The sequence below is a fragment of the Aedes aegypti genome, chromosome 2 (assembly GCF_002204515.2).
Source record: "Aedes aegypti strain LVP_AGWG chromosome 2, AaegL5.0 Primary Assembly, whole genome shotgun sequence".
NCBI lineage: Eukaryota > Metazoa > Arthropoda > Insecta > Diptera > Culicidae > Aedes > Aedes aegypti.
The window spans coordinates 232616962-232643632 of record NC_035108.1 but is presented as its reverse complement, the minus strand read 5'-3'; the positions used below and the strand labels follow the sequence as shown (position 1 = coordinate 232643632).

The window sequence follows — 26671 nt, the reverse complement described above, 5'->3', positions numbered from 1 at the left end:
CGATCTTTCTCTTTCGTCTCTATTTCATAAAAAAGGTCTCTAAAGTTTTCAGTCGCTGCTGGTCCTGCAATTTAGAAAATTTGAATGTTTTCGAATGAAATGCAAACAATTCATCATAGATCTTAACACAAAATTTAAATGTTATACAGGTCGGACTCGTTTATAACAATATTCGATTAACCGGAGTCTCAATTATCCGTAGTTCTTTTATCCGGACAAAACTGAAATAATCAACTGGAAATTCAAAAGTTTTATGGATTATTTGTGTTTACTTAGATACCTATTTAAATATGTAGCAAATTATTGTTGTAACATTAGCACGATTCAATGAAGTGATTAGACATATTTAAGATAACCTGGGTTTTTTGCAGGTCATATGATTACAATTTCATGAATACCATTTAGAAAACCCTCCCCTTGGTTATGCGACCTTGCCGCGATGGGAGGGCACAATCCATTAGCCCATAAGATGGAAACCAAAGGCGTAACCTGTAGTGGTGGTATCACAATTTGGCACTTTTTGCTTAAAGCCGCGTCATAATTCGTATGGCATAGACGCAATAATATCTCGGATGTGACCCAACGGACATTCTGCGTTATTGATAGAATTGGTGTCCATTTCAAATAATTAATCTATTCGAAGTGGACATTAATACTATTGGTGACGATCAGTTTGCCTTTTGCTAACCAGAATGATCCGTAGCCACTCTTACTATTAGCTAGCTAGACATATCTTTATCATATACGACTTAGGGAATGCTTAGGGACTCTTAGGAAAATGACTAGTAGATTCACTGAGTAGAAATAAGTGGCGACAATCTTATTTTAATATGGTTTTTACATTGCCATAATAAGAAATACCTCATTTGTAACAGTGGTATAAATAATCTAATTCCAGCTTCATTTTCGCAAAATTTACAAGTAGAAAGTAGGCGTTGTGAAGCATTGCATTTGCCACCGAAAAGTGAATCTTGTAGGAGACTGTAATAGAAGCCTAAGGTAACTTTACTCTTAAATATTCACTATAAAAATGACTATGGAAAGTATGACGCTGAGATTGATCATTAGGGAACACATGCTAGTTTCGAGAAATGGTTGAACAGACAAGGAAAGTGAACAGACAAGGATGTATGAACGTAATGACCAATAAATACTTTTAACAACAACAAATAAAATTAACTAGAACTACTACTAAACAGTCTAATTTTGTTAAGACTTGACGACAATTGACATTTAAGACTCTAATCTTACGTAGAAGACAGGAGTAATCAGAATAGCACTTAAATGACAAATTATTCGAAACTATTTCGACTAGATAGTATTTAGTAATGACACGGCTACACTACTATTTCAAACAAATTCTGATGGAGCTGCTGATTTTCACAATGCTTCCTTTTCTCAGAAGCAAGGGAATATGGGCACTTTTTAAAAAATACCACATCACAATACTAATAAAAAAACAGTGTTCATGTGGGCGCCATTGCCTAGTCCGTCTGAGTATTGGTCCTGAGAGAGGGGAAACTTGGCAAAAGCCAGACCGAGGGTTCAGCCTTGACAAGTTAAGTTGTCAGGCAGCTCCAACTGAATACCATACAAAAAAAAAAAATATGAATACCATTTAGAAAACCGCGGTAAACGTAAATTTTATGGTCACAAGCATAAATATATTTGGTTTTTAAAACTTAGCTATCCTAAGTATCCAATCGGCCAACGTGGGCCAAAAATGAGTAGTGCATAATCTGTTTTCGTACGAATACGCAGTAATCAATAAACTTTAAGGATGAAGCATACTTATGCACTTGAAAGTTCCGTTCAGTTCACAATGATGATCTCTTACAATCGATAAACGAAATAGCTTCAATATGCATTAAAACAAAATCTGGAAACTAGAAACACTATTGCAGGGCTGGTAGCAAGTCACTTTTTAGTGACTTGGTCACTTTTTTCGACCTGGTCAAAAGTCTCGATTTCCAACAAAAAGTCACTAAAGTCACTTTTTTTTCAGAAAAATGGTCACTAAAGTCACTATTTTTGTGATCTGCGGAAAATTAAATTTAAGGCTGGTTAAGCTTTTTAAACTCCATAAAAAAGAAATAGATATTTGTAATAGGGTAGGTGTACCAGTTATGGACATAATGGTTCCCTATTTCGCCATACGTGATAATTTGATTATTTTCAAATTTTTAATCATTCTGTGTGTTTTAGTAGTTTGATACCAAATGAATCTTGATGTTAAAATATTCGAAAATATTCAAAATGTGAAAGTTTTCGAGAAAACACATATGGCCAAATAGGGAACCACTATAGCCATAACTGGTACACTTTCCCTATATAAAGACAACATTAACACGATTCAATGAAGTGATTATACATATTTTAGATAACCTGGGTTTTTTGTAGTTCATATGATTACAATTTTATGAATACCAGTTAGAAAACAGCGGTAAACGTAAATTTTATTGTCACAAGCATAAATATTTTTTTGTTTTTAAAATTTAGCTATCCTAAGTATCCAATCGGCCAATGGATACCATTTGAGTTTTCTTCACTAAACGTGGGCCAAAAATGAGTAGTGCATAATCTGTTTTCGTACGAATACGCAGTAATCAATAAACTTTAAGGATGGAGCATTCTTATGCACTTGAAAGCTCCGTTCAGTTCACAATGATGATAAGATCTCTTACAATCGATAAACGAAATAGCTTCAACATGTATTAAAACAAAATCTGGAAGCTAGAAACACTATTGTGACTTGCTACCACTTTTTTCGACCTGGTCACTTAAAAGTCACTATTTCCAACAAAAAGTCACTAAAGTCACTTATTTTCAGAAAAATGGTCACTAAAGTCACTATTTTTGTGATCTGCTGAAAATTAAATTTAAGGCTGGTTAAGCTTTTCAAACTCCATAAAAAAAGAAATAGATATTTGTAATATATAAAGACAAATATAGTGTGATTGGGAAACGAAAGTGTTAAGAAAAATAGGGAATCCTGGCTAGCTTTCTGGAATAATTCAGGTGAATATTTCGTAAACATTTCCCATAAAAATGGCAAAATTTTTCTGAGAAAATTTATGTGGGAGATTCTGGCAAAACTTAGGGCAACTTCACCGGTGGACCAACTCACAGGTTTGGTCCAAATTTTTGGACCATAGTAAAAAAATGGAGCTTGAACCGATGTTGCAAATGAAGTTCCAATTTTATTTTATACCAGTTTTCAGGTCTATTTTTTTGGAACAGGCCAGCAGCCTGGTATATTTTTGGTCGGATTTGAACCAAAATTTGAGCTGTTCCAAATCTGGTTTCACACATTTTTGTTTACCAGTTCGGATTTTTGTGGCTGAAATAGCTTTGTAGGCTAGGAGGTGAGGGTGCAAAAGTTGAGTGATTTAAAAAGGAAAGCAAACATCAGGTTATTTTTCTGGGGAATCTAAGAATTTCTACGAGAATACATCTAAAGATTCCTCAACGAAGTTCTCCAACAGAGTCCTTCAGGAGCTCTTCCAGAAATTCTACCGAAGTTATTCCGATGTGTCTAACAAAATTTCCACTAGGAACTAATCCATGGATTCCCATCAGTAGTTTCCCCTTGGATTTTCTACGGGGACTTCTTTCAAGAATTCATCCGCGGATTTGCTACATCAAAACCTCCGGGGGTTTCCTCCAGGAATCTCTTCGCGTATTTCCATCAAAAATTTCTTCGTAGATTTCGTCCAGAAATTCTTCCAGGGATTTCCTTCAGCAAGCATCCAAGAATTACTCCTTCAGTTCTTCTAAACATTTTTCTCATGGATTCTTTATAAGTCTAAATTTTCTTCAAAATCATCTGCCAGTATTTTTTTTTCAAAAATTTCCCCTATAATTTCAGAGAAATTTCTTTCGCGTTCCCATCCCTTGATACATCCCTAAGAGAATGCGCAGACAAAATCATTGAAGAGTCCCTCAAGAAATTTCTCAAAAGGTTTTTTGGACGAGGGTAATCGATGGAAGAATCACTTGATAAATTCCTGGAGAACTTAGTCCTTCTTAAAAAATTTCTAAAAGGAGCTTTGGAGGAATTCCTGATTAAGGGCCCTATTTTATAAGTCGAGTCGACCAAAATGACTCGACTGGATTCACTGTCGACCAAAAATTGCACTCGACAAGACTTTATGGACCAATGCACGTGTTCACTCGTTGACGTTTGAGCGGTGCCGTGTTATTTACGTGACCATGGAAACAAGTGAATTCGGCACCGCTCAAACGTCAAATTAGTGAACTCGTGCATGGATCAATGAACCAATGCACGAGTTCACTATTTGACGTTTGAGCGGTGCCGTGTTATTTACGTGACCATGGCAACTAGTGAATTCGGCACCGCTCAAACGTCAAATTAGTGAACTCGTGCAAAGGTCCATAGGCCTTTTCATGTGACAGATCCGTCTATGCATTTGTTTACATCGGTGGAGGATCGGTGCTAACACGAGCCTGTCATTTTCATAGAAGAACTGTCAAAGTGCTTCCCGATCAGCTGATTTGAGACGTCATGTGAATAGGCCTATCACTCGAGTTTCTCGACAGTTGTGACTCTATGTGACAGGATTACTATGATAGTCGACGGGTGACTTCTGAAATATCTTTGCTTACTATGATCGACAGTGACTTCAGACGAGTCACATGAATCTGCTCGATTTATAAAATAGACCCCTAAGTCTCTATGGTAATTTATTTGGTTATCCTTAGAAAAATTCCTGATTGAATTCTTGGAGGTGTCTAAAACAAAATTATTGGGTATACATATTGTCTGGGAGTGACACCAAACCCAACCGATATCACCATATCGCAAACCCAACCGACCCATATCGCGATGCACAAATGTGACCTAGTTTGCTACGAAGGATGCAACGAGATCCATTGTGCTGTGTAGGTCAGGCAGTTAGTGGTGTTGTGACCCCGGAACGGAATACTGTACCGTATCAAGTGGACGGAGGAAGCCCTCTCCCCTGAAAACCCACCATCCATCGAGTGTTGGAGAGCCACCAACGAAATAAGGCTATCGAAGGCGAGGAGGTAAACTGGTTCCCCAACACATATTCCTTGAGAAAACCATAAAAATCTCTAAATGAACTTCTGAAGAAATGTTTGGAGTAATATATGAAGCATACTTTGGGCAAATACCCGAATGATTTTTTTTGTATGGTATTCAGTTGGAGCTGCCTGACAGCTTAACTTGTCAAGGCTGAACCCTCGGTCTGGCTTTTGCCAAGTTTCCCCCTCTATCAGGACCAATATTCAGACTGACTAGACTATGGTGCCCACATGAACACTGTTTTTTTTATTCGTATTGTGACGTGGTGGTTTTTGAAAAAAAAAAACCCATATTCTCTTGCTTCTGAGAAAAGGAAGCATTGCGAAAACCAGCAGCTCCATCAGAATTTGTTTGAGTGCTATTTTGATTACTCCTGTCTTTTACGTAAGATTAGAGTCTTAAATGTCAATTGTCGTCAAGTCTTTACAAAATTAGGCTGTTTAGTAGTAGTTCTAGTTAACCCTCTAATACCCAAATTTTAATTTTCGATCTAAACATCATTTTAAGTTATCTAAAATCGTTCTAAACACGTTTTGGACAATGATTTATTTTTATTCGCAAATTTATGAATTTTGGTTTTTGATTTTTATAATTTTTATTTTTGAACATCCCTATCCTTTTTCATTTTTTCTTGAAGCCTCTTCTAGTTATTGATTTTTTGCAATAATAAAAATTCAAGTTTTTACAATACTTTTAAAAATATTAAATTTTATTTTTTTTTCTGATATGTTTTTTATTTTCCGTGTCATTTACGGAAAAGCAGGTTTGAAATTATTTTGATATCACCAGGCTCCTCTTCTGTGATAGGTTGATCGCAGAAAAATATAAAAGGTACGATTTATTATATTACACGTTAAATGAACCCCAGGCATTTGTAGGGTATATAAGAATACAATTTTTCAAAAAAAATTAAAAAATTAAAAAAATTTTCAAAAGTCATAAAAAACTTTTCTAATATGCGTGTTATGAGTCAAGATTTAAGCCAAATATAAAATCATTTTGATTTCCGAGCTACGAAAAAATACACAAAATTCCAAAGTGTACCCCGTCTAAAGGCGGGGTTGGGTATTAGAGGGTTAATTTCGTTTTTTGTTGTTAAAAGTATTTATTGGTCATTACGTTCATATATCCTCAAAGAAAAAAGTAACTTTCCTTGTCTGTTCAACAATTTCTCGAAACTAGCAAGTGTACCCTAATAATCGATCTCAGCGTCTTACTTTCCATAGTCATTTTTATAGTGAATATTCGAGAGTAAAGTTACCTTAGGCTTCTATTACAGTCTCCTACAAGATTCACTTTTCGGTGGCAATTGCAATGCTTCACAACGCCTATCTTCTACTTGTAAATTTTGCGAAAATGAAGCTGGAATTAGATTATTTATACCATTGTTAAAAAAGAGGTTTCTTATTATGGCAATGTGAAAACCATATTAAAATAAGGTTGTCGCCACTAATTTCTACTCAGTGAATCTACTAGTCATTTTCCTCAGAGTAATATTCCCTACGTCGTATATGATAACGATATGTCTAGCTAGCTAATAGTAGGAGTGGCTACGGATCATTCTGGTTAGCAAAACGCAAACTGATCGTCGCCAATAATATTAATGTCCACTTTGAATAGATTTATTATTTGAAATAGGCATCAATGCTATCAACGACGCAGAACGTCCGTTGGATCACATTCCAGATATTAGTGCGTCTATGCCATATAAATTATGACGCGGCTTTAAGCAAAAATGCCAAAATGTGATACCACCACTACAAGTTACGCCTTTGGTGTCCATCTAATGGGCTAATGGATTGTGCCCTCCCATCGCGGCAAGGTCGCATAACCAAGGGGAGGGAAATACCCGAATGAATTTCTGATTATAAAACATACATTTTTACTTGTGTATTCAGCAGCTACCTATGAGTCATTAGCTAAAATATTTTTTTTTATGGCAGGTTCGTGGTCGTGCTGGCAAGAGATCTACGGGAGGACTTCTGTCCATATTTCGAACGCATCTTCGACAAACTACTCAAACTATTGGACACAAAGGATCCCAATCAACTAGAATGGACATTGCTGTGCTTGGCGTTTCTGTTCAAAATTATGCGCGGATATCTACGCAAAAGGCTCGATTTCATTTTTGGACGCATCGTGACCCCGTTGGATGATGCAAAACCGCTGCACATTACCAACTTCGCTGCAGAATGCTTCAGCTTTCTTGCGCGGGATGTTAAGAATAAGCAGGAACTGATACTGATGATAACCACAGCTGCGAAGAACAATCCCTCGGTGACCACAGGATGCGGCCGACTGCTGTTTGAGATAATGCGTGGAGTCAATGAACAGTTCCATAGTTGTGCAGAAGACTTTTGGAAGCTGCTTCTTTCAAACTTGTTTAACAAGTCGGCCAGCAATGAAAGCGATTTTGATCCTGAGGTTTTGTTCAATATTCTAGTGCAAACTGTTTCCGACATGTTACAATGTGTCGCTAGTACAAACATGGCACCATTTTGGAACTCCATCTATAAAGCTATAGAAAAATGTATTCCCAATAGTGACGGAATAAAAAACGAGCCAGCTCTGTACTACATCCTCCAGTTGATAGGAATAACTGTGGAACACCAGCATGGCAAATACCTGAACAGTACTTCCCTGATGATTGGTGTCCTGGTCAAAATAGCTAACCAGAGTGATTCAGAGAGAGTACTTATCAACGTTACTAAAATTGCCACGATCATGATGCTGTCGAGAAACTTGAACATTACCCAGCTGGATGCTAGTCGCCTTTCAAAGAACATAATGACCATTGGACCCCGATCGAGAACGGTGTTCGAAGACTTTGTGCTAGGAGTGGTCGATTACTCCATGTTTGAGATCCTTATTCTGCCGGATTATCTGAAGTTTTTCGAGAAGAACCTCGACACGCAAAGCTTGAGGCTGCTAGCGCGAATGGTGACGAAAAAATCTCCACTCTGCAAACATGGAATCAATTTGGACCAATGGAAGCAGTTTCCGGTGAAACTCAAGACCGACAGTGCGAAGCAGAAGATCCGGACATCGTTGAAAGGTGAGTCACGTGTTTTGGGAACCTTCATATTTGAACCTTTTATTTTAGCTATTCATGCAGGATTCCAGTATGGCGTAAATGAGGTTGAGGTTGATTTCACACTTTTCAGCAAACCTTTGTATGTAACCTTGGGTATGTAATATTATTATAAGTATTTATCCCAATCCCTCTCAGATCGCCTTAAAATCCATTATGCTTTCCTAGACACAAAACAGCTTTGTTATACCTTCTATTACATCAGTTCATGATGTACAGGAGCAGTGTAACAGTAAGCGAGAGGTTCTTAGAAGAAGCCAAATCGTGTTCCAAAGCCGTTTACGGTACTATTCAGGGGGCCATGTAGGATTTCAGTAGGGGCGTAAGTGGGGTTGGGGTTGATTATACACTTTTCAGTAAAGTGTATAATCAACGCTTTTCAGTAACCCCTTATCATATTGAAATTTTATCTCAAACCTCTTATGCTCCTTGGTTTACTTTCGATGCGTTTTGCCTTACGATACTTCTAGTGTTCCCGCCATTCTGCTTTCTAGTGTTTAGCCTTTCTGCCTTGTGTTATTTTCGGCCTTTCGAAATTCAGCCTTGTAGTATTTTTCCGCCTCTCGATTCGCTGTAAATTTGAGGTTCTTCTGCATGGCCGCAATTATGGTCTTAAACACCCGGCTTTCGAAAACCCCAAAAGTTCACAGGTCCTCATTGAGTATTGTTCACGCTTTGTGCCCGTTGAGCACCACCATAAGCTTTGTGTACATGGCACATTCAGAAATAGTAGTTTTCTGACTTCTACCAAGAGTTTAGAAAATGAATCGATCATTGGCACACGAAACCGAAGATTATCCCTTCCGTTCGCTTGCAATACAAAAGACTTTTATCGTTCATGGAAGAGAATGACTCACGAAAAATAAAGACATACTTCATGCTCTATGTGATGCGGAGTAGACTGTATATTTTTAAGAAAACTCGAAGAAAAATCGAAAATAAAACACGTCCGATTCTAACGAGTCCAACAATTAGTTTACTTTATTCAAGAAAGAGACATGTGTGTTTGAATGGTTTATCTTCCGGTCTTCCTGTTACAATTTGTATTCTGCAGTAGTAATTTTTCGCGTAACATTCTCCCGGCCTTGAAACCTGTTTCAATGTTACTGGCCATCTAGAGGCAACAGACATACCTTCGTTATAGCCCGCTTATATTTACCTTCGAAGTCCTTACGGTGACGACACGTGTTACGCCGTCCTTCCCAGGATGTAATTCGGTTACCCGGCAGTGCGGCCACTGGAAAGGTGGCGCGCTTTGGTCGATCATCACCACCAAAGCTCCTTCAGTGATGTTAATGGTCTTCGTCCACTTTGATTTGTTCTGTAATTCGGGTAAGTACTCGGCTGTCCATCTTCGCCAGAAGTGTTGGAAGATGGTCTGAACTAATTGCTATCGCGAAAATGTGCTCATCTTCAGATTCAAGTAGGATGGTTCACTGATAGCCTGCATCTCCCGCCCTATCAGAAAGTGTACAGGTGTAACCGCAGTAAAGTCACACGGACCATCAGAGGATGGTACCAATGGTCGGGAGTTTAATACCGCTCCAATTTGGGTCAACGTAGTGTAGAGTTCCTCGTACGACAGCTTATAACCACCAACAATCCTTGTCCGATGGTGTTTCACTTGTTTAACCCACATGCCACCGAAATGGGAACTGCGAGGTGGTATGAAGGTCCACTCGATTCCTTTAGTCGTGCAAAAATCCGTAATCTTTTTCGCTTGCTGTTGATCTTTGAAAAGACGCGCTAGCTCTTCAAGCTCATTCTGTGCCCCGACAATATTCGTGGCGTTGTCGGAAAACTTCTTACACGGCAGCCCTCGACGACTTGTGAACCGCCGCAGCGCAGCCAAGAAAGCATTCGTTTTCAAGTCAGGTACAAGTTCCACATGAATTGCACGAGTCAGCATGCAGACAAACAGACTGATATAGGCCTTCGTGACTAACGGCCTTCGAACTGCTGTTGACGATTTCTAATCTAATTTTATCTAAGCGCTTGCTCAGCCAATATTGAAAAGCATCATGGAAATACCTAAATTCATTCAGATATTTTCTTGTCAGTATTAATATTTACAGAATATCAACGATATGAAGCAAAAATTAAAATGGCCAGGCCCACTGTGCAGACTTTGGGGTTGAAGACGATTGAAAAAATCGTGACGATTAGGTTTTTCACGCATGAATAAACTGATAGGTAAAACATTTTCAATTTTAAGAAAGAAGAAACGGGGACAACCGTACCAACCGTTTCGATTCTCCTGGGATGGGACATAGGCATTTGTTCCTCATGTCCTGGCTCTAGAGCCTTGGTTCAAACGCCTGTGCTCGCTCTCTGAAACAAAATGAACTCTAATTTCGTCCCTTTCCGGTATACAAAACCGAAACTGTTTCCCATCAATTTATAAATATATAAAAATAAATTAGGAATACATAGGGTTACCATCCGTCCTGATTTAGCAGGACATGTCCTGATATTGAGCTTCTTTGAAGGTATCCTGTTTTTTTTTCGTATTTTAAATGTTGTCCTGCTTTTTCCTGCTTGGTGAACATTGTGAGATGTCAGAGATATTTCGAGTCACGAAAAGTTACCCTAACACCAAAAAAAAAACAGTTAGAGTGTACAAATGGCATAAAAAAATGTTGCGTTTTGGCGTCAGAAACCGACTTCAGCTGCATAAAAAGATTGGGATGCGTTCCATGCTGTATCACAACACCTTCAAGTTCAGTCAAAGTTTGACGATTCTGATGTTGTTGATAGAATCCTTTGAGCTCGTACAAAACCACAAGCTATCATTTTTGGCGTATTTTCACAGAGCTTTATCGCTATCAGAATAAAAGAAATCTTCAAACACCGATTATTAGTTTCTGCACAGATGGTAGCATTCATGGGAGCATAAAACTGTTTCCTATCTTTGTTTAATACTTTGATGCATAGCACGATCTTTGGCGAATTATCACGAGATCTAAAAACTAAAAAAAACTACCATTTTAAAGGATTAACTTAAGGTTCCATTTAGAATCGGTCTTTTGCCAAAACTAGAATAGCAGTTTCTTTCAAACGGACTACAACTGTAGAAAATAAGAACATCCGTTTCTTCATTTCGTTAGTTATGATAAACAGATGTTCTTATTTTCCGTGATCTGTTGGCTAATGCTCTTTCAGTTTTGGCAAATGATCGATTCTAAATCGAATTCTACTGATAGCATAATCTTCTTTTGATCAGACACTTTTGTTAAAATTATCGATAAATTGCAGGCGAGACTGTTCCAGGATATCCTGGACTGGATGTTTTGAGACCCTCGATAGATTCTCAAAGGATTCCTGTTGTTAAATTCCTGACGAGATGCTTGATATAATTTTAAGCGACAGTCTAACCAAGAGGATTCCTTTTGTATTTTTTGACAGACTTCAAACAATAAACTTGAGACAATATTTGTCAGATACCTAGCAAAACAAAAGTCAAAACGCCCTAGTGTCTTCTAAAAATCTATAGATTGTTGTCTTAGCAAAGGTTAGTTCTATTTAAAAATTCATACTTATGCTCATACGCGCTAATAATTAGATTCCGGAAATCGTACATTGCAAGTCCTCAACGTCAGAAATTAAAAGAAAAATCTTTGTTATCGCTGCTGTTAGGAATATGAGTCATGTTCAGAATTTGAGGCAAAATGGAATTTGCACAGGAAAATTGTGAAAAATGCAAAATGTCCTGATTTTGAATCTCCACGATATGGTCACCCTAGGAATACAGTAATGTCCCGATTTTGTCAGCCCCATGCTGCATTTAGGGTTGACAAAATCGGAAAAGAGCTGAAATCGGGATAAAAGTTTTCGAATGGTTTCAAGTTTTATTTTAACTTAAGGACTTAGTTTTATGATTTTGTTAGTATAAACATTGTATTTTACTTCCATTTTCTATGTACCGTAATCCAAGGTAACATTGATGAGTTTCTTGGACAATTATTAAGAATTTCAAATTTCAAAAAATCGATCTTTATAGACGTGACCAAAGTCATAATTGACTTCATGCACCCAATATTGCCAGTATAGACGTGTTTAGTCTAGTTAAAATAAATTTATATTTTTGGGCTGACAAAATCGGGAAAAAAGGATGCTAAAATCGGGGGTAGACAAAATCGGGTCAAAAAGGGTGCTAAAATCGGGGGTAGACTAAATCGGGGGCTGACAAAATCGGGTCATTACTGTACCAAGATTATGAATACATGGTTTACTTCATCAAAAATGAGACCATGTGTGCAATTTGTACAAAAATGATAATATAAAGTATTAAAAACGATCTCACCAGATTTCAGTAGTGCACCAACGTTTGATGTTTTTGTACTCCAGGATCGTGGATCCGCTGTTACCGCCAATGATCGTAAGATACGCTTGAGGCAATCGTCGGGAGTTTTTCGGCAGTCCAGAAAGACTGCATTTTTTTATTTTTGAGAGCCTATTGGTGCATTGTTCCATCTGCTATATATGTAACCGGGCGCCAAGACTTACTGTTAGTATATCCGTAAAACCAAGACCACTTCCTCCGTCCGAACTCGGGCTCTCACGTTGACGGAACCCCATCATTGTTTTAAACAGCAACAACACTGTGCTTGAAACGATAGTCCATCCATAGTGTTCCAGTACTGCCCACCGAACCAAGGTTGTGTTAAACTTTTTTTTTTCTGTTTTTTTTTTCGCAACAACGAATATTCCAGATTATCGAAGGTTTCATAGCCACCCAAAGATTTTGATTCGCCGTCAATGGATTCCAATTGTCTATACGTATTTTCCATTGCTCCTCTTCTATCGATTCACCGAAAAATCTTTTCAATTTGCACTATACTGCTTGATGCGTAGGGGGAAGTCCTCTATGGTCGGACAGCCTCTATGCCCGAACAATTTGAATTTTCCAAAAACGAATAATGATATTAAGATTTTAGTATTCCAGGATTATACCAAAACACATTTTTGCAGTGTATACAAACTATGACGTTTTCACCCTGATACAATCTACCAAAAAAATGTGAAACAAATTTCATACAAGTGTAGCCACAAATGTTTCTTATAATTTAAGCTGAATTATCCCCGTACGTTGACTTCAGTAAGTTTTGCGTTAAACACAATGCAAAATTTATTATAAAATGTAGAATTTCAAAGAAAAGCAACCTATTTTATAAACCATTGCCAGTCCTCTATGGCCGGACACCTCTTGTCCTCTATGACCGGACAGTGAAAATGTTAACCCAATAACTGGGATCTAATTTATAATTCTCTTTTTCATAAATGTAGGGTACAAAAAACAAACAGCAACAAAAATAAAGCATAAGCAACAAAACTTTCGGTCCTGGGAGACCTTACAAAAAGCTGTAAAAATTATGCTTTTAATGCAAATGAGCGCACGAGAAGCAGCCACATGATAATGAAGGGACCGTCGGGTTAGGTAGATATCGTGTTACAGAATACTAAAACAGTGCAAATATGCGATTCAAGGGACCATCAAGGTAGCCATGAACACCAACTTTGACTATGGTTCACTAACTAGATATTGAGATACGGAGGTCGAGTAAGGGAGAGATGACTGTACCTAAGAGCACACTTCAACCTTCGAGCTGACAAAGAAATTGTAAAGAACTATAAACGCGTTGAATTCTCGAAGACATTTTCATCTGAATACAAGCGCCATATGTCGCCGTCTATGTTACATAACCGCTTATGCAACTTTTTTTTTTTACTAGGGGGAAATCTGCAGACCTGAGAAGGTAACTCATGGAATGCGGGGATGACGCACCAACGACGACCCGCAAAAACCAGCCTATGCACTGTGCTTGAGCAATTCTTTTAGAATTGCCTCCTATATTTTTTTTAATATTGGACTTCCCCCTATATTTAAATATTCAATTTTGTTAAAACGTCGGCGCTGCTTGGACTCGGTATGAAGGCAAGTCTCCCATAAGCTGAGATGTCTTCAGTGGATTCGCTCTAAACAGGTGATGCAGTTAGCTATAACCTTGCGTATAGTCGACTTCACTCTCAACGGCCAAAACCTTAGACGAACCATCGCAAGAAGGCTCTTCTGTCCAATGTGCAAATTTGACCGATGCAGACTTTTCCAACTGCCATCGAAAACGGATGTCCAGAAGGCAAAAGCATCTGATGTCGACTATCATAGGGTACCAGAGCACGCTTGATTCTACCACACACGCGCAGGATACCATCTTGCAAATCGATGAACGGTTTCAATCTGTCTTTGGTTTCAAGCCACACAAACGGTGTTTCGATTGGCCTCATTCAGCAAAAATTCGTATCCCAAGATGAAACATCTTCTGCACGCACCGCACTATCACCAACAGCGCAGTTCTTAATTCCCGAACAGTTAATGGGCCGCTGATAATCGTCTGCCTCTTGCTGGCAAAGTACCTAGCAAACCGAACAAAGTAGGCCATTAACCGAAGCCTTCACTCTGTCAAACATCATCAATCTGCGTACTGAAGCAGTAACTGCCAGCGAAACACCAGGTCTCATCTCGGGCAAGCTTTCTTCCACCAACAATTCGAGCTGTAGGGTAAGTGTTCCCTTTTTTTTGTTGGGGGATTGAAACTACTGCGTCCATTATTTAGAACTATCTTAGAACTAACTAATCATTTAGTATGTCCCAGTTTACTGTACATGTCACGCTAGCCGAACACCATTGATTAGACGATCAGCTGCTTACCTTGACACGTTCCCAATCAGGTACTTACTTTACTTTTGCTGGCTCTACGTCCTTTAAGACATGACCTGCGTCACAATGTTACGCCAACTAACTCGGTCCATGGCTGCTAACCTCCAATTCCTCGATCGCCCCACACTTCCAAGATCATGCTCCACTTGGTCGAACCACCTAGCTCGCTGCGCTCCCCTTCGTCTTGTACCGGCCGGATTTGAGTTGAACACCATTTTTGCGGGATTGTTGTCCGGCATTCTCACAACGTGTCCCGCCCATCGTACCCTTCCAGCTTTGGCGACTTTCGTGATACTGGGTTCACCGTAGAGTTGCGCAAGCTCGTGGTTCATTCTTCTCCTCCATACGCCATTCTCACATACTCCGCCGAAGATCGTCCGAAGCACACGTCGTTCAAAAACTCCTAGCGCTTGCAGGTCCTCTTCGAGCATTGTCCACGTCTCATGCCCGTAGAGGACTACCGGTCGTATTAGCGTCTTGTACATGGTACATTTAGTACGGAAGTGAAGTTTACCAGACCGCAAGGTCTTGTGGAGTCCATAGTAAGCACGACTTCCGGCGATGATACGTCTTCGAATTTCTCTGCTGCAGTTGTTATCCGACGTTATCAATGATCCGAGGTAGACGAATTCGTCCACCACCTCGAACTCATCCCCGTCGATCGTCACGCGTCTGCCTATGCGAGCTCTATCGCGCTCGGTTCCTCCAGCCAGCAGATATTTCGTCTTCGACGTATTTACCTTCAATCCAACCCGATCTGCTTCACGTTTCAGCCTGGTATACTGTTCAGCAACCACCTGGAACGTTCTTCCGACAATGTCCACGTCGTCAGCGAAACAAATGAACTGGCTGGATTTATTGAAGATCGTGCCCCGCATGTTGAAGCCCGCCCGTTTCATAACACCTTCTAGCGCAATATTGAACAGGAGGCAGGAAAGACCATCGCCTTGTCGAAGTCCTTTGCGTGTTTCAAACGGGTCCGATAAAGCACCCGATATCTTCACACAGCACTGTACACTATCCATCGTTGCTTTGATCAGTCTAGTCAATTTCCCGGGAAAACTGTTCTCGTCCATAATCTTCCATAGCTCTTCGCGGTCGATGGTATCATAGGCCACTTTGAAATCGATGAATAGGTGGTGCGTAGGGACTTGATATTCGCGACACTTTTGGAGGATCTGCCGCAACATAAAGATTTGGTCTGTCGTCGATCGCCCGTCCACAAATCCGGCTTGATAACTTCCAACAAATCTGCTTGCCAGTGGCGATAGACGGCGGAAGATGATCTGGGAAAGCACTTTATAGGCTGCATTAAGAATGGTGATCGCTCGATAGTTCTCACATTCTAACTTGTCACCCTTTTGTATATTGGGTATATTATTCCCTCCTTCCACTCCTCCGGTAGCTGTTCTGTATCCCAGATCCTAGCTATCAATCGGTACAGACAAGTGGCCAACCTGTCCGGGCCCATTTTAATAAGTTCCGCTCCAATACCATCCTTTCCAGCTGCTTTGTTGTTCTTGAGCTGTTTGATAGCATCCTTAACTTCACCTATTGTGGGAGTTGGCACGTCTCCCTCATCCGCCGTACTGATGAAGCCATTCCTCCTGCTGTCTTGATCTTCCTCCTCTGCGCCGTTTAGGTGTTCATCGTAGTGCTGCGTCCACCTTTCAATCACCTCACGTTCGTCCGTCAAGATACCTTCGGGTTGCTTGAGTCGCTCCAGATTGTACCGGGGCGGGCGTCGGTACCGAATGTTGTTCACAACGGAGAGTCGTTGGCGCACTTTAACCGTCACAAGGTAGTGGTCCGAATCGATGTTTGCGCCGCGATAGGTTCTGACGTCGATAATGTCCGAGAAGTGCCTTCCATCAATCAAAACGTGGTCGATTTGTATTTCAGTCTGTTGGGGTGATCTCCAGGTGTACCGATACGGGAGGCTGTGCTGGAAGTAGGTACTACGTATGGCCATGTTTTTGGAGGCGGCGAAATCAATCAGTCTAAGGCCGTTTTCGTTCGTAAGCTGGTGAGCGCTGAACTTCCCTATAATCGGTCTAAATTCCTCCTCCCGGCCAACCTGAGCGTTGAGATCTCCGATAACGATTTTGACATCATGGCTTGGGCAGCCGTCGTATTCACGTTCCAGCTGCGCGTAGAAAGCGTCCTTATCGTCATCGTCACTTGCTAGGCTGTGCACGTTGATTATGCTGATATTGAAGAAACGGCCTTTGATCCTGAATTTGCACATTCTGTTGTCGATTGGCCACCACCCAATCACGCGCCTCTGCATTTCACCCATCACGATAAAAGCTGTGCCCAGCTCATGTCTATTGCCGCAGCTCTGGTAGATGGTATAACCATCCCTATACGTATGTACCGTCGACCCTTTCCAGCAAACCTCCTGCAGCGCTACGATGTCGAACTTGCGGACCCTCAATAATTCGGAAAGAATGCGGGTACTTCCCAAGAAATTGAGAGACTTACAGTTCCATGATCCGAGTTTCCAATCGTTAGTCCGTTTTCGATGCCTGGGTCCATGCCGATTGTTCCGGTCCAAATTTACATTGTATGCTTCCTGTACTGATGGTTTTTACGGCTGGCTTGTAAGGCCTGCACCAACCCCCTGTCTCGCCGGAGGATCATCGTGCACAGCACTGTTTAGAGTCCCACGCTGGCACTAGGACGATGATCAGCCGCTCTTAACATGGAGAACAGACGCTGTTTTGAGCCGCCCCTAACATGGAGAACAGACGCTCTGATAAGCTACACCCTCAGAAGAGAGGAGCCCACCTTCCCTGTCAGCATACGACCAAGGTTCCACCAGGGTTGGTTACCCGATCTTCCCTACGGTTACTCGTATCCCAGGCGGCACCACGGGGAGGTAGGGATAGGAGTTACTGGACAAGAGGCTAAGGACCACAAATGGGGTCTATTTTATACCTGCAGGTACGCGAAGTACCAATGGTACGCATTGTCCAGTCATTTACCACCCTCCCAATCAGGTATGATGTGGTTTATGAAACCAATCACCTTTCTCGGATCAGTAGACCAGATCTCACTGGGCTGTAAACAGCCGCTATCCAGAAACTTTGATCTGCGCCTGTATAATGCACCACAATTGCAAAGCAGATGTTCCGAGGTTTCACTTTCAATATTACAAAAGCGACAAATATCATTCTGAATCTGACCAATGTTCTTCAAATGATATTTGCTCGGACAGTGCCCAGTTACTAGGCCAGTGTATGTACAAAGAGCCCTATTGTTGAGCTCTAAAATCTTTTTAGTTTTATTTGCGTTTGGAGTTATAAATCTTTTAGACTGGGTACACTTTTTGACATCCATCCAGTTGGTCATCACCTTTTGTTCTTCCCAGCACTTAAGTTCCATTTTTACTGCACAGTTTGGTATACCACAGAATGATTCCGGGCCAACAAACTGTGAATTTGAGCCCCGTTTTGCAAGATCATCTGCCTTTTCATTCCCTTCAATGCCACAGTATCCTGGAACCCAGTACAAATTTACCGAGTTTGATTCACACAACTGTCGCAACGAGAGAATACATTTCCAGACGAGTTTTGATGTACATTTATATGCACTTAATGACACATTCCAGCGTAACGCGACACCACGTGGAACCGACTTTTATTAACAAATGAGGCCTGTTCTCTGAAATATGCCTTGTGACCATGTAATTAAACAGGTATTATATTATGCATATTAAATGTACTTGATGTTGTGACATTCATTTTGAAACTTTACACTGTATATATGGTAAATAAAAGCAGTTGCTTCTCGTAACGCGACACCATCGCTGAAATGCACTTTTTCAAACATCACTCTGTAATCGCCTATATCTGCTCTGCTATAATTTTTACAATCCGGGTTTGTTCTAGGCAATTTTTCTATGTATTGATAAGAACCAGAGCGTGACTTCAAACTGCAAGGAAATATTGAATAATTACAGAATCTCATTGATTTCATTTTATGTGCGCCGCGTTACGTTCATCATCCAACAGGGTTCTGCAAATGGTGTCGCGTTACGCAAAAATCATTTTTTTATTTTCATTGAACAAATCGGTCATGTTGTATTCAGGTTTCGAAAAAAAAAATATCTAGTATTGTTTTTTGTTTAATACATCCGATATTTTGCCTCACAGTGGAGTAATTTGATCCGAAACTGGACAAAATTAATTAACTGTTTCCGTGAAAAATGTTGTGCTTAAAAGCGTAGATGGCGCTTGGGGTTACCATAGAAATGTGACTTAATTCTTTGCAATAATATTTAGATGTGTCTGTTAAGTATTTTGAGAATGTTTCCGGTGCAGTACCTTCGGATGGCGGAGCAAATAATTTTTAATTTTGACACATGGTAGAGTGATTGAATTTGACTGTGAAATAAAATTAGTAAACCTTCCAACAATGTACTTTGAAAAGTATACTTTCGGACAAGGCGACAGGCAGACGCTTATGGTTGTCAGAACTAGTCGAAATTCAATATCACAGTGGAGTTAATGGATCTGACAAATGGGCAAAATTATTCAAAAGTTTCAATAGAGTATTTTAAGAATATTGTTTCAAAAATTAGTAGAAGACCATAATAGCTTCCAAATGGTGGAAGAAAAATCTGTAGAGCTGTTGTACAGTGGGGTAATTGCAATTTTCAAATTGCTCGTTTCCATCAATTATCGAACCGATTGTTTTAGCTTTTATTGAATGGAAATAGTTGTACTAGCTTTAAGTATTGGCGCATTTCGTCTGAAACCTTCCAAGTTTTTGTAAGATGCAAATATATATTTTCTTTGTTTTTTTTGTACAAAACTGACCAAAAAGCTCTGATATTTGGTCTGATTTTTAGAAGCAACCAAAAATTCATCAAAAAGGTGTCGGTTGATGAATAAATATATTCTATAGCCTATAGCTATGGCTATAGCCTCACACATGTTGGGGACTACTTGGCTTCAATGGTAAACAACCTCATTCACTGAAAAGTCTACAATATCCATAACCTTTATCAATTCTTGAAAATCGTCCTAAATAGCTGCAGCTTTTTGCGAACTTATCAGAATTCCTTATTATATAACGTAATAGATGACCGGGACTGTCCATGGACATAATCCGCAATATTGGTCGTAATAATCATCCTAGACAACAGCGCGTTTTTCCCTCCCCTTGGTTATGCGACCTTGCCGCGATGGGAGGGCATAATCCATTAGCCCATATTTTTTTTTTTGTTTTTTACAAGGGGGAAATCTGCAAACAGATCCCCTGAGAAGATAACTCAGGGAATGCGGGGATGACGCACCAACGACGACCCGCTAAAACCAGCCTATGCACTGTGCATGAGCAATTCATTTAGAATTGCTCAAGTGGTGAACAGTGCATCGACATGACCCTTGGACTCAGACCCTCATCTCCCCGGAACCACCTTACGGTATTTCTTCGGGAAGGGACCAGTGCATATAGCACAACACGTGTAGCAGAAGTAGCCTAGGCAAACTGCTTCTCCTAGCCGACTTAAACAATGTTACAAGGGACCAGCCTCGGCAGGGCTAATCCTCTGCAGCCAACTCTTGGTCGGCGCGCCATAGACGCTGCAATTCTAACATAATGTGAGTGACAGCCGTAGTTACTGCATTCCAGCACTCGGCATCCGCACACATTCTCTCTATAATATTGTCGGGGGACGTGTCCCCTCCGCATGTAGTGAGCATGCGACCTCTCACAACAATGAAACGGGGGCAATCGAACACGACATGCTCCGCTGTTTCCTCTACACCAGCACAATTGGGGCACGCAGGAGATTCTGAGTGCCCGAACCTATGCAGGTACTGTCTATAGCAACCATGTCCTGACAGAAACTGCGTCAGGTGGAAGTTCACTTCCCCATGGCTTCTACCATACCAATCTGACACATTTGGTATTAGTCGATGGGTCCATCTACCCTTAGTGGAGTTATCCCATTCCTGCTGCCAGCTTCTGAGCGTTTCCTCTTCACACGTGTCGCGGACTCCTCTGGTACCCCTTTGGTTGAAGCATTGAACATCTTCCTTGATGATGAGCCCGATGGGCGTCATCCCGGCTATGATGCACACGGCCTCTTTAGATACCGTCCGGTATGCACTTGCTACTCTTAAGCACATTATCCTGTACGTGCTTTCCAACCGCTTTAGGTTTCTGTTCGTTCTAAGCGCTTTTGACCAGATTGGTCCTCCATACCTTAGTATGGATAGCGCCACGCTTGCCAGCAGCTTACGTTTGCTGGCAATTACAGCAGAGCTGTTAGACATCATCCTCGAAAGCGCCGCTATAGCCGTAGATGCCCTTTTACAGGCATATTCAACGTGGCTAGCGAAGCTCAGCTTGTCATCGATCATTACCCCAAGATGCCTAAGGGATCGCTTGGACTCTATGGTGCAATCACCTACCGAGATAAGCGCCCGTTGCTCGGACTTGCGGTTGTTGACCACCACCACCTCAGTCTTGTGACGGGCCAGTCCTAGTTTCCTAGACTTCATCCATTCCTCAACCAGGGAAATAGAGTGCGCTGCTGTCAGCTCTACTTCCTCCATCGATTCACCATAGACCACTAGGGTGATATCGTCGGCGAAGCCAACAATCTTAACACCCGTCGGAAGGGGCAGCCTCAGTACGTCATCGTACATCGCATTCCATAACAGCGGGCCCAGGATTGAACCTTGAGGTACTCCCGCGGTAATTCGAACGCTTTTCTGCCCCTCCTCTGTGTCATACAGTAGAATCCTACCATCAAAATAGCTTTCTAGAAGCTTACACAACTGCACCGGTACCTTGAGGCGGTGAAGCGCGTGTGCTATTGCTTCCCAGCTTGCGCTGTTGAACGCATTCTTCACATCCAGAGTGACAACCGCGCAGTAACGGATGCCGCTCCTTTTATGCTCGATTGCCACCTCAGCTGTTTGAACGACCGACTGGATGGCGTCCAGAGTAGATTTACCTTTTCTGAATCCAAACTGGTTGTTGGACAGGCCGTCCGCACTCTCCGTATACGGTACTAGTCTGTTGAGAATCAACCTCTCCAATAACTTGCCCGTCGTATCTAGTAGACAGATAGGTCTATACGCCGACGGGTCACCTGGTGGTTTCCCCGCCTTTGGTAGTAGCACCAATTTCTGTCGCTTCCATACATCCGGGAAGATTCCTTGATCAATGCAGCGTTGCATCGTGGTTCTGAACATGTCCGGATCCGTGTTCACTGCCGCTTTTAAGGCAACATTCGGGATACCATCGGGTCCCGGTGCCTTGTTTGACGCGAATGATTTCACGACTTCTGCCAGCTCTTCGTTCGTCACTCTCGCCACTTCTTCTCCTTCATCTGCCGCATACGGCGCTGGGGGCCATGGGCTTATGGGATGGTGCGGGAAGAGTACATCGATTATCGATCGCAGCAACTCGGGCGATTTCTCTTGGGGCGCTATGGCTCCTTTGGTCTTAGCCATTACCACTCTGTAGGCGTCACCCCATGGACTAGAATTGGCACTCTCGCATAGACTTTCAAAGCATGCCCGTTTTCGACTCTTGATTTCCTTTTTGAGAGCCAACTTTGCCTCTCTGAATGCTGCACCGCGTTCCTCTCTTTGTGCTTCTGTGCGTGCGCGTTGCATTCTTCGTCTAGCCCGAAGGCAGATTGCTCGAAGATTTGCAATTGATTCGCACCACCAATACACTGGCGGCCTGTTCTCTCTAGGAGGGGCTTTTCTCGGCATGGAAGCATCACACGCTCGTGATATCATAGCAACTAGCTCTTTGTCCGATCACGGACACTTGACGGATGGGCAACTCCTTCCTCTGAAGAGAGTGCCAGCGGGAACAGCAGCTGACGATAGCTCGACTCGGTGAATTATTCCAAAACAACTCAAAAGCCTTCAAAAAGGCTGTTTTTATTTCGGCTGTCCAAGATAAAAGAGAAACTTTTCACTTTGCAACTTAACCGATGTTTATTGCTCGAAGGTTGAATGAAAACTGATAATACAGAAACAAACTCATTGACTTATATATTATTACTCGATTCGCCACCCACCAATCAGCTCATGCCTCGTCGTCATTGGTCGGTGGAACGTAATAAACATGTTGCGACATGTTCGTCGCGTCTCCCTCCACGCTCAGTCCGGGTGATGTTGGTCGTCGCATCTGCTGATGTGGTTAGCCGCCGCTCATCGCTCATCAGCCGCCAGCCAATACATGCTTATTGCCATTCGGGTGGGTAGTGCGCATCCAGACCATTACGATACAAATGTGTTAGTGAGAGGTGGGCCAAAAAACCCGTGGCCGACTCGGGGTTAGTAGGGTGGAATTTTGGGATGTTGGATTAAGGGTGAGGATAAATAGGAATAACTATACAACGTTCGCACTGTGCGCGGACATTCTCCCCGGGCGAAAAGAATCTACGCATTCAATTGGAGATCTTGTTCAATGGGTAGAGGGGCGAGTTTAGAAATTGGACGACGGAGAACACCGTTAACCGTTTGGACATCTGCAACCCTAACAACGGAGTCAGACCATGGAAACACGTTAACAATCCGAGCTAACTTCCACGATTGTGGTGGAATGTTGTCTTCCTTTAACAAAACAACCATCCCTGGAGAAACGTTTTTACATCCTTTCGTCCATTTTTGCCGCGTTTGAAGAGTGTTCAAATATTCCCGAGACCAACGTTTCCAAAAATGATCGCGAATTCGCTGAACGAGCTGCCAACGACTCAATCTGTTGATTTTAGTATCTTCCAAAGTCGGTTCTGCGATAGCCGTTAACTCACGACCGATAAGAAAATGCCCCGGAGTGATTGCTTCAGGCTCGCTAGGGTCGGATGAGGAGGAAAACAGAGGCCTCGAGTTGAGGATTGCTTCGATCTGAGTTAGAACGGTGTAATATTCTTCGAAAGTCAGAGAAGCGTCACGGAGTACCTTCTTGAGATGCGTTTTGGTGCTCTTCACACCCGCCTCCCACAGACCTCCGAAGTTCGGAGCACGCGGAGGGATAAAGCTCCATTTGATTTCACGGGCATGGCAAAATTCGTTCAGCTTTCCTTGTAATTGATCACCTTTGAACAATTGGTACAAACTGTGTAACTCGGACTTGGCGCCAACGAAATTTGACCCATTGTCCGAAAACAACTCTTCGACGAGACCGCGCCTAGCGACAAATCGATGAAGCGCTGCTACGAAAGTCGCGGCAGATAAATCCGAAACCAATTCGAGGTGAATTGCCTTTGTTGACATACAACCTATTATTTCCGAAAAGACTCGAAAGCGGTCATAACTGGCAGACTTTCCGGCACAGACATTGCATAGGTGTTGGCAACCGGATTCCATTCAGGAAGCTGGTCATCGGAAATAAGCTCTGGCTCATCGATTCGATATGTAGAATTACGCAAAAACTGTGGTCCATACCACCAGAGGTCATTTGAAACCAGCAACTGAGGAGGTTGACCACGACTAACGATATCAGCTGGGTTTTCAGCAGATTTGATGTAATTCCAATCGGCATCAGACGAACCTTCAATGATTTCTGATACTCGATTGCGAACGAAGAGATTCAGTTGCGGTAGAGGTTTCTTTAACCATGCCAGGACAACTTGACTGTCCGACCAAAAATGAATGGACTGAAACTCCAACTTTACAGCCGGAAGGAGCTTCAAAAACAAACGAACGAGTAGCAAGGCTGCACAAAGTTCAGACCGAGGAATTGTCAATCCCTTGATGGGGACAACCCTTGATTTACTGCAAATGTGCGACAGTTTTACTCCATCTTGAGTAACAACTCGAATGTACAGACACGCTCCATATGCTACACTGGACGCATCTGCAAATCCATGAATCTCATAACGAGTGGAATTCACTGCACCAAAATATCGAGGAATTTTGATTTCATGTATATGACTCAACGTGTCCCGAAACATAATCCAAGCTTGCAATAGTTTACCGTCCAGAACGTCATCCCACTTTAACTTGCTCATCCAAATTTGCTGCATGATGATTTTCGCAAATACGACAACAGGTGAAATTAGTCCCAGAGGATCAAAAATTTTCGCTATCTGCGACAAAACGTTACGTTTGGTAGGTGGAGAACTGTTGAGGCTTGGGAGATCCAAATGAAAGCGATAAACATCCTCTGCTGGATCCCAAAGTAGGCCAAGCGTTTTGATAGCTTGGTTTATATCAGAGTCTTCGAATGACAGAAACTTCTCCCTGTCTTTCTCCGGAACCGTATCCAAAATGGTTGGTTCATTCGAACACCATTTGTGGATGGGAAAACCTCCACAGCTAAGGAGTTCAGTGAGTTCAACACGACGTTGAATTGCCTCCTCTACGGTCTCAGCACCCGTCAGGACATCATCAACATAAAAATCTTCGAGCACAATCTGAGCCGCATACGGGTAACGAGTACATTCATCGAAGGCAAGCTGTTGAAGAGCTCTCGTAGCTAAGAATGGAGCAGCAGATGTACCGTACGTCACCGTCGTTAATTCAAGGACTTGCAACGGATCGGTAGGATTCTCTCTCCAGAAAATTCGAAGTAGTGGTGTGTGAGCACGGTCTACTTGAATTTGCCTGTACATCTTACTAATATCGGCAGAGAACACATAACGATGTGAGCGAAAGCGAAGATTTATCGAGAAGAGATCATTCTGTATTACTGGGCCGATCATGAGTGAGTCGTTGAGGGAAGGGCCCTTTGTCTTCGATGAAGCGTCAAAAACAACTCTCAACTTCGTTGAAGAGCTGCTTGGCTTCAACACCGCATGGTGTGGAAGATAATACTTCAAAAGGTTGGGAGGATCCAGAGATTCATCAATGAGTTCACAATGGTGGAGATCTTTGTATTCATTAATAAAATCAACATAAAGTCTTTTCAGATCAGAATTCTTCTGGAACCGCTGTTCCAACATGAAAAAACGACGCAAGGCAACAGAACGATTACTTTCCATCTGGTGAATGGATTCTTTCAACGGTAATTGAATGACATAGCGACCATTTGGATCACGACGCGTAGTGGAGCAGAAAATTTCTTCACATAATTGCTCTTCACTGGTCAGAAGGTTACAAGAGTCCACTGATTCAATCGACCAAAACTTTTCCATAGTATCAGCAAGATTCTGCAGAGTTACGGTGTAACAATGCTGTTCAACACGAGAGGTATCAACATCTTCAAAGGAACCGGCGACAACCCATCCTAAACGAGTCTCTTGTAGAATGGGAAGATTATCAGCTATCTTGTACTGTCCCGGCATCATAAGCGAGAAAAACAATTGTACCCCAATCAACAAATCGACTTCACCTGGTATGTGAAAATCCGGATCTGCAAGAGGCAGGCCAGGAGGTAGATTCCATTGCTTAATATCGATAGGCACGGACGGCATTAAACCTGCAACTCTACCAGCAACCAGACACTGCAATTGACCTTGGAAATCAGAGTAACATGAACGCAATTCCAGCGTGACCATTTCGGAGATGGAGGACTGCTGACCATTGGCACCGACAACATCAACCTTGGTGGAAAAACACGGCAGATTCAACGATTTAACCAAACCTTTCGACACAAGATGAGCTTGAGAACCACAATCCAAAAATGCACGACAAGTTTTCAGATTCCCATTCGCATCTTTCACATGAACCTTTGCTGTCATTAACAAGCTAGTACATACACGAGGAACTTGCTTCATAGAACATGAAACTGTTGGAGTAGATTGAGGTTCAACGGAATTACATTTGTTTTTAGCGATTGGCACAACTGATTTCGAGGTAGACGACGAGTCAGA

At 41.8% G+C, this 26671-nt stretch overlaps 1 protein-coding gene across 1 annotated transcript in view; it reads left to right on the top strand.

Moving 5' to 3' along the window:
* LOC5575899 (small subunit processome component 20 homolog) overlaps positions 1-26671 on the top strand; it is a 110939-nt gene that overhangs the window by 10606 nt on the left and 73662 nt on the right. The window contains exon 3 of the mRNA XM_021844435.1: positions 7012-8123. Coding sequence (XP_021700127.1) covers positions 7012-8123 — 1112 coding nt within the window. The remainder of the gene's footprint in view (positions 1-7011; positions 8124-26671) is intronic.